Source organism: Penaeus chinensis, chromosome 43, assembly GCF_019202785.1.
Source record: "Penaeus chinensis breed Huanghai No. 1 chromosome 43, ASM1920278v2, whole genome shotgun sequence".
Classification (NCBI taxonomy): Eukaryota; Metazoa; Arthropoda; class Malacostraca; order Decapoda; family Penaeidae; genus Penaeus; species Penaeus chinensis.
The window spans coordinates 20,271,873-20,281,872 of NC_061861.1; the positions used below are offsets into that span (position 1 = coordinate 20,271,873).

The 10,000-nt window shown below is 40.2% G+C and overlaps 1 protein-coding gene across 1 annotated transcript in view; it reads right to left on the reverse strand.

Annotated features, from left to right (window-relative positions):
- Positions 1-3,106: 3,106 nt before the first annotated feature.
- Positions 3,107-10,000, reverse strand: part of LOC125048406 (sphingomyelin phosphodiesterase-like) — a 10,318-nt gene continuing 3,424 nt past the window's right edge. Inside the window, exons 7-12 of the mRNA XM_047647088.1 lie at positions 7,408-7,580; positions 6,721-6,915; positions 6,452-6,622; positions 5,324-5,507; positions 3,859-4,043; positions 3,107-3,308 (exon numbers count right to left, since the gene is read on the reverse strand). Coding sequence (XP_047503044.1) covers positions 3,149-3,308; positions 3,859-4,043; positions 5,324-5,507; positions 6,452-6,622; positions 6,721-6,915; positions 7,408-7,580 — 1,068 coding nt within the window. The 3' untranslated portion in view covers positions 3,107-3,148. The remainder of the gene's footprint in view (positions 3,309-3,858; positions 4,044-5,323; positions 5,508-6,451; positions 6,623-6,720; positions 6,916-7,407; positions 7,581-10,000) is intronic.

The following is a 10,000-nucleotide window of genomic DNA, read 5'->3' on the forward strand; positions in this document are numbered from 1 at the left end:
GTTTTGTGATAAGCGTATCAAGAAAGAAATTTTGTTTTCTTTTTCAATTCTCAGGTAAACTTAATGTTAGGATGTTGGTCATTAAGGTAGGAAAGAAACAGTTGTACATGTGATGGATATTTGAACAAAAGAAAAATATCATCTATGTATCTTTTGTAAAACAAGGGTTTAAAATTTAGTGGTCAGTTTTGTAGCCACTTTTTTCATGATAACATAAAAAAGCATTAGCATAACTAAGGCTAATGGCAGAACCCATAGCAACTCCATCGATCTGAGTGTACAGGCGGTTGTCAAAAGTAAAAACTGAATCTTTACTGACAATATTAGATGAGAAATTAATTGTTTCCTTTCTAAACCAAATTGTGAAAGGGGTTCAGCTGTTGTATTGTCAGTGATGAGTTGTGTGGTTTCTGCAAGAGATACGTTGGTAAACAAAGACTCGACATCAAAACTAGCTACAGTTATGGTGTCATTAAATCTTAAATGACTGATTTCATTCACGAAATTCGACGAGTTGGAAATCGCATATTATTATATTGTTAGATGTTGAATGATTTATACATTTAGCCAGGTTATAACTGAAAGTGCCAATAGATGAAATATTAGGTCTAAGAGGTAATCCTGGTTTGTGTACTTGTGGGAGACCATACATAAAACCAGCACGAGAACCAAATGAAAAGTTATATATAATTATACATGGTTTCATCGAAACTAATTTTAGAGGTCGTATAACACTGTTTAGTTTGTCCTCTAGTTTTAACAGGTGAGTGGCTAGGTTAACATTTAACTGTTGGAATTTAGACGAATCAGAAAGTAGTGAAGAAATTTTGTCAATGTAATCAGTTCTATTCAGTAAGACTATGCCCCTTTCTTTAATCAGCTTTATACATATACATATATATGTTATACATATACATATGTATGTATGTATGTATATATATACACACTAAGTTTAATTATTATAAAAAGGAAGTCAAATGGCGACAATGATGTATATACAATAGTCATAGATGTTTAGAGTTAGCTGTATAATTGTTTTTAGTTTTTAAGCAAAAGAGGTCTACTTTGCAATGAAACTATAAACATGCTGAACCAACACTACCATGACACCTGTATCGTTTACAAGTGATTTTCTTTTTTGCAAAAATATATAACTAATGATTTTCGCTTATGATAGTTAATTGCATCTTCCCTTATAATACCGCTACTGTTAGTTCTAGCTATGCAGAAGAAACGATTACCCGCGGGCCAGGCATGACCATCCCAAGGGCTGCATTTGACCCGCTGGCTATGAGGGGCACAGATCTACATCTACAGGTTTTCAGCTGGCAGTCGTACAACTGAGATCCAGGTGAGCAGCCAACGCACCTCCAATACTATAAGGCACTGCTCCTTGTAATTTATCCCGTAGGAGCATTTCTTTGTTATCGCAATGAACAATCTCATCTCTTATATAAAGACAACGGTGAAGAAATATTCTGTGTGCAGTGGATGCCCACGGACCGCTTAAAGTCTGGGCTCCAGCTGGCTTCTCGAGGAACACTGGAACTGACCAGATGCTTTCTCTTTTCGTTTCTTTTTTTATTGACTGTAGTACTTGAAGAATAATGATAACGATGAAAGTAGTAATAAACAAAATAACAATCAGAATAATAATCATGATAATAATCATAATAATCATGATAATGATTATAACTTTTATCACGATTATTATTATTATTATTATTATTATTATTATTATTATTATTATTATTATTATTATCATTACTATTATCATCATCATTGTTATTACCATCATAATTATTATTAATATTATCATTACCATTATCATTAGTATTATCATTACCATTATCATTATTATTATCATTATTATCATAACTATTACTATCATCATCATGATAATGATAATGATAACAGCAATATTATTATCAATGATGATAACGTTATTATTAATAATAACAACAATATCATTATTAATGATATTATTATTAATATTATTACGTTCCTCCCCTTACGTATTAATTGGTGCCACTGCCATTTGCTCCCTAAGCGAAGAAGATCATTCACCTCAAAAGATCCGTCTGTTGCTGTTTGAGCACGTCTTCCTCTCCAGCGCTGTCCATGTCCAAAGGAGAGACACGATGCTTTCCCGGACCTTGTGTTGCTGGTGAAATCTTATCTTCTTCTGCTTCTCTCGAGAGAAGACGACCAGGTGAGGACCGCGCGGACAACCTTCATTTAGCTCATCTCTACCTCTCAATCTACCTCTGCAAACACACACGCACATATATTTATATGTGTATATATATATATATATATATATATATATATATATATATATATGTGTGTGTGTGTGTGTGTGTGTGTGTATATATGTATACACGTATATATATACATATATATATATAAGTATATATATATATATATATATACATATATATATGTGTGTGTGTGTGTGTGTGTGTGTGTGTGTGTGTGTGTGTGTGTGTGTGTGTGTGTGTGTATGTATGTATGTATGTATGTGTCTGTGTGTGTTTGTACATATATAAATATATGTGTGTGTGTGTGTGTGTGTGTGTGTGTGTGTGTGTGTGTGTGTGTGTGTGTGTGTGTGTGTGTGTGTGTGTGAGTATGTATGCATAATGTATGTATCTATGTACATAAGTATCTATGTATGTATTTATGTATGTACGTATGTACGTATGGATAGATGGATTCTGCGTTAATTCGTGTTTCCGTTCTTCCTTCCGATTTTTCGCTGATTTTCTCAGCTATCAAATTGCATCAAGCCTTTATATTAATTGCAAACATACACACACACACACAGACTCTCTCTCTCTCTCTCTCTCTCTCTCTCTCTCTCTCTCTCTCTCTCTCTTTCACTATCTGTCTTCTCTCTCTCCGTTTGTCTATCCATTTATATCTATATGTCTCTCCCTTTCTCACACACACATAAACACACACACTTGCATAGGTATACCGGTAAACATTCATTTGATCATGAACAAGTACACAGTATGTATATTTTACTATGTATACGTATAGATTATCCCCTGCCACAAGAGGAGCGCGGATTTCCGTGCACAAGGAAGAGTCAAGCCAAATCTCTTTCGTGCCTCTGCTTTATTTCTCGCCTGCTGACACCCGCTCAGGGCAGCTCGCCCCTCGCCCCCCAGCCCTTCCGCAGGACCGCGTAGCAGCTGTCCAGGTTGTTCCTGTCCGAGGTGACCATGTCGCAGAGGCGCTGCTGGTAGCACAGGTCGTCGCAGCCCAGGGCCATGTACGGGTCCCCGGCGCTGACGTAGTGCCTGGTGAGGATGGAATGAGGATGTAATGATAATACTAATTATAATGGCTGGTGATAACGATGATGGAGTTGCAGTGATAAGGATAATGGCACCGACGGTGATGGTATAATTGTGGTAATTTTTAGTCACTTTTGATCACTAGAGTGTTAGGGATTTTATTTGTGTTGTTCTAATGTAAAGTTTGGCGATCTGACGAAGGATATTGCTTTGCAATGTTACGATGACATCATCAGTAGTTTTTGCTTTTAAAATACCAGCGCTGATAACACCTTGTTTTAATAACACTTTCATCATCATCATTATTACTAATATCATTATCATGACATTTATAATTACCAGTACAATAAATGTCGTTACCATGGCAGTCAGCATCATCATTATTACGATTTTCATCATTATCATTCCCTCTGTATTATCGTAATCTCAAAAAATACCCATATCAATAGCAAAGATAATGTTGATAATGCTGCTACTGTTGACGGTGATGATATTAGAGATAAAAATATTAATCATATAAATTCAATCGCAGTGCAGCCTGAGCTTCCCCTACTTGTAGTAGACGTCGAAGAGGCCCCTGTCGGCCGCCATGCGCTCCGCCAGGTCCTGCCAGTCTGCGGGCGTGAGGGCAGCCATTCCGTACGCGTCCCTGGCCGAGTAGAGGCGCTCCCAGTGCGCCTCGCCGCTCGCCTGCGCCGCCGTCAGATTCAGGACGTATGTCTCGTGGTCCAGAACGAGCTGCGAGGAGGCGCCATTCGGTGAAACGGAGTGACATGTTAGCTGATTTAATACTCTGTTTACTATTACCCCCACTGTCATTTTATCATTATCACTGGCATTGTTATTAATGTTATTATTGATATAACAGTTATCATCATCTTTTTATTGTTATCATTATTATCATTAATTATTATAATCTTATTGTTATCAGTATTATTATCAATTATTATATTTTCTATTGTTATCATTATTACCTCTATTATTATCATTTTAAGTAATCGTATACCAGATCAGTGGTTCTTAAGTTACTTTGACCCTTCACTTCCCTGCGGCAGCGGCACGTGTGAAAAGGATTTCGCAGTGTACTACTATAAAGCCCATTCTCTTGCATGCTTCTCTCACAGAAAACGGAAGGAATTGTTTCCGATACGCCCGTGGTTCACATTTCTGTTTATATTCAATTCATGATGGCACGTACATTACACGCCACATTTGAAGCTGAACTGCAGAGTTATCCCATTATCCAACTTCGTAAATTGCTCCTTTGTTTACCCAAACGGTAAACAAAGGGCTTCAAAGTACTCAGTAAACATGCATGATCACTATCAGCGTAGTTTTTAATAACAAGTTTATTTAGGATTAAAGGGAGAGAGGAATATATCTGTGTGTGTGTGTGTGTGTGTGTGTGTGTGTGTGTGTGTGTGTGTGTGTGTGTGTGTGTGTGTGTGTGTGTGTGTGTGTGTGTGTGTGTGTGTGGGTGTCTGTGTGTGTGTGTGTGTGTGTAAATATACATGTATATATATATATATATATATATATATATATATATATATATATATATATGTATGTATGTATGTAAGTACGTATATATATATATATATATAGAAAGGTAGATAGATAGATAGATAGATAGACAGGTAGGTAGATGGTAAATAGATAGATAGATATAGATATATATATATATATATATATATATATATATATATATATATATATTTAAGCATGTAAGTATGTGTGCATATATATATATATATATATATATATATATATATATATATATATATATATATATGTATATGTATGTATGTATGTATGTATGTATATATATATATATATACATTCATATATATATGTATGTATGTATATATATGTATATATATATATATATATATATATATATATATATATATATATATATGTATATATATGTATGGATGAGCTAATTCCATGGCGTCTAGCACGGCAAGGAGAGGAGAAAGAAAAGAGGAAGAGACTGAAAAACTGAAAGGAACCCTCACCCTGGTGGTGCCCGGCCTGTCCCCGTCCACGTGGTAGACTCTGTAGGCGGGGTTGAGGTCGTACCACGGCGTCTGGCTCGGCGCCACGTAGGCCACGCCGACGGGGCGCTCCCCGTCGTGGAAGACCTCGAACTCGTCGAAGTGCGTGTGCCCGAAGAACTGGCCGCGGATCACGTTCTCGTACCTGCGGGAAATTGCATTAAGGCTCTTTTCACACGTATCGACTTTTCGCCGGGCGCTTTCCTCGGCACGACGCCGTGCTACCAAGCAACCGTGGGTGTCTGTGGAAGCTTTCACATGTCACGACCATGGGCGTCTGCCGTGCACGACCACCGTTGTCGCCGCGGTGCCCATTCGATGCCGGTACGACGAAGCGCCATGGACGGCATGAAATGTACATGGTACGTTATGGACGCTATGGACACTTTTGAGCTCCTACTACAGGTCTGGCAACATGATACTATGCATCTATTTCGTGCCATGTGAACTTTGTATTTTCATTATTAATAATTTAAGTAATAAAGGAACACCACGTGGGCCTGAATGTACATGTTGAAACAATAGAGGCAACTGAAGGGACGGCACGTGGTGGTGTCATTGTGTGGACGGCCTCAGCCGTGCGCACAATGGCCTTCTCTGCAATGCACGGCGTTGGGCCATGGCCAGCGCACGGCGGAAAGTCGGTATATGGGATTGGTTCATTAAACAACTGAACAAAGGGAAAATGAGGAAATAGATAAACGCAACAATGGACAGACAACTCTGTAGGTCTCTCATATTCCGGAATACACTAATCAATACAAAGGACTATAAATGAAACGATGAATAACAGCAAAAATAAAAAATACTTAAAGTAGAAATCAGAGTCCAGTTGCAGAAAATGAATTACTGCAGACATATAGTGACACGTAAAGCAGCAGCAGGTGTTTTCTCGGCAAGCTGTCCATGTGCCTGGGGTTTCCTTGGCCCAAGCATTACCCATCTAAAGCAAGAAGCCTACAGCAGTCCAAGTGTGAACAATATCCTATGCATCCTATATAAGCACCCACCTCCTCAGGCCATCCATCCATCCCCCAAGAGCAGTATCAATAGAAATTATGAAAACGCTAATCCACAGAAAAGCCATACCTGATGACGATTCTATTGTACTCCCGAGACCAGGTCCTGTGTATGTCTATGATGCCGGGCGGGATGTGGCCGAGCAGGTGGACCAGCTCTCCTGCCGCCTCGGCCTTGCTTAGCTGTTCCTCTAACCAGGCGAGCTCTCCCGCTGGGTCCTTTGATGTTTGCACCAGCCAGCTTCAAGGAGGGAAGGGTTTAAGATGAGATAGAGAAAACGAGATTGAAAGGAAGGCAGAGAGAGCATCAGAAAATCATAGCATATAAGCCCTACTTACATATTTGATCCATATCCAAACATGGAGTTGACAGAGATGACCCTGAACCCGGGCTTGATAAGGACGGAGTAATAGCCTGCGTGGAGCACCGTCGACTCATTAAATGAAGGAATCAGGTTCGCCCATTGGGCAGCCAGCTCCTCATACAGCCAGTCCGCCGAGAGCTCCTCTGGGGCGTCGCCGGGGTTGGAGTATCTGCGCGTGGGAGGATTTTGAAGAAAGAATAAAAACTATTTCTCCCGGAAATTCAGTGGAGAGTGTGTGTGTGTCTATATATATATATATATATATATATATATATATATATATATATATACACATATATATACATATAATTATATACATATATATATGTATATGTATACACACATGTATGTGTGTGTGTGTGTGTGTGTGTGTGTGTGTGTGTGTGTGTGTGTGTGTGTGTGTGTGTGTGTGTGTGTGTACATATATACATATATGTATATGTCTGCACGCACACACACACACACACACACACACACACACACACACACACACACACACACACACACACACACACACACATACATACATATATACACATATATGCATATCACATTGTCAGAGGAAAGCATTTGATTAATATGCAAAAATATGCAAAATATGTGACCTCCCTTATGTATTAGATCTTAGAACTATAGTCAAGCAAAATTTTCGAAGACTGACTGGTCTAGCGGACTCATCTCGTGGTTGCCGATAACCGGGAAGACGGGGATGTCCGGGAACCACTTCTGGACGAGGGCGTTGGTCTCCCGCACCAGCCGCAGGTTCCACTCGCGCGACGTCGACCACATGTTGTGAGGCACCACGTCGCCCGTCCACAGCACGTAGTCCAGGTCCTTGGGGGAGCACGCGAGTTACAAGTGATGAAAGTGGGAGTATGGTAAGGAGGAAGAGAAATGGAGAGAAGGCGTAGAGAGGGAAAAGTGTGCTTGAGTGTTGCAAGGCCCCATGTCGAGCTAAAGCCCTGGGAGGGCGCGTCAGGAAGGAATGAGGGAAGGGAGGGGACTGCAAAGGGGAAACGAACTGGTAAAGGGAGTGGGTGTTGAAGCTGATCCATGAGGTGCTCTGAGTGCTGTGGAGCACGTCGCCCACGCACAGCAATTAGTCCAGGTCCTGATAGGGCACCTATGTGGAAAAGGGACGAGGAGAAAAAATATGGGGTTAAAGTGGAAAATGATGAGTAAACGGAGGTGATATGGCATCTCAGCTTCATTAGGTTTTGAAAGTTAGCAGGGACTAAAGCCCAACTTTGTGGTGTCTCCAAAATGATGTTTCCATGATATAGAACTGTACGAATTAATTGCGTCTTATTATTTTCTTTTTCGGTAACATACACGAAGTTGTATGACCAGGGGCAGATATGTCTATGTAGAATGATTGGTGGCTTGTCAAGAAGCCGGTTCAAACAAAAATTCCCATTATCATTATCAGAAGTTAACACTGGAGACGATATAGTATTTTTGGGGAAAATATTCCATTGCAGCACAGCTTGCAAAACCGCAGCTACATCAGAACCATTATTTAACGCATTTATTTTGTGTATATAGTTTGTAACAAATTGTAAAGCCGTACCAGAAAGTATTTCCATTGATTCTGCACATGCGCGGCGGTAGGCTACAATCCCCTAAGACACGGTCACATGAGTGTTATTTCAGCAACCAGTTTGTGACATGAAACCCCATTCAAAGTTACCTGTGGGCGATTTCCTAACTTGCTGATCACACGGGACCAACGGAACCACCTTCCATGCGCTCGATTTTAGAGACCAACATGTCGTTTACGGTTGTCCGCGCGGCCCCCGAGCTGATTATTTGTCCTCTGTTGTAGAAATGGAGGCTCAATAATTACTAAAATGACGTGTGTGGGTTCTTCCGTAGTTACGGAAAAGAAATAGTTAAAGTCTGTATCATAATCTACTGCGAGACCTTCGTTTGGAGGATGAATATAGGCAAGCTCCTTTGAGGAACTTGGAGGACGCTCTCGTGTAAACAACGATGACGTCACGAATGCTTTCGAATGGATTTCCATGTAAAATATCAAACACTTGTAAAATATAAGAGTATAACATGCAATTCATACTTCAAAATCATATTAATTGAAATATGTAAGATTATTATTATCTGTGTAGTTGAGTATTCTTTTCTTCGCAGATTATAGGCTCTCTTGCCATGGCCGCTTCGCCGGTTTCCGAACGATACATCTCGTCCACTTCTCCTTCCGATCAAGTAGGAAACTACGAACTCGGAAGATGACGGAAGAGGCAAAGTTGAAGTTGCCAAGTTGATTTGTCATGTGACCGCCCCTTTACTCGGGGCAGTAAACCCCTTTGCCCCATTTCTTGCTCTTCTGAGCCCTAGTACACCTGCTCGTGTTATATATAGTTTTTGCTTAGCACTTTGCTTAAATAAGTAAACCTACTTTTTATTGAATAAGGTAAGTAGAGTTTATACAAAAAAAAAACATTAATCTATTCCTTTAACATCCTTTCTTGGAAATCAGCTGGTTAAGGAATCAATATAAACCGGACTTCACAACAAGACTTATGGAGCAGTCCCACGAGCGCTTTTTTCAGCGATAAGTCGGCTCTCTTCAACTTTTCACCTTCCCTCCCCTTCCGAGTTGGCACGATCCCCTTCTTGGTCGGAGGCAGCAGGCGACGGGAAGTATCGTTCGGAATCGGCGAAGCGGGTACGGCGAGAAATAAGCCGTTGTCTGCTAAAAGGAAAATACTAGACTGAACATAGAATAATAATAATATATATTACAGTCAGTATAATTTTTAAATAGATGTGTATTCTATATCTAAGTGTGCTTATTATTCGTAGACGGAAATTCATTTGAGTGCATCCGTGACGTCATCATTGTTTACACACGCGTCTTCCAAGTTCCTCAAAGGGGCTTGCCCGTATTTATTCTCCAAACGGAATTCTTGCAGCAGATCATGATGCGCGCTTCTACTATTTCTTTTCTGTAACCACGAACGAACTCACATACATCGTTTTCGTTCTTGTTGAGCCTCCCTTCCCACAGCAGAGGACGAAATAATCCGGGCGACCGTAGGTGTTTGTTGTTGAAATTGAGCGCAAAGACGGTAGGTCTGTTGGCCCCGTGTGACCTGCATGTTGGGCAATAACCCCGCATGGTGGATCTTTTAACAAGCTGGCTGTCGAACACTGCGCTCCTGTGGTTGCACCCTTCGGCCCGCTGTTATTGCATCTCCTATTGTCTCTTCCTTTGTTGTAATCTGGCTTCAAGA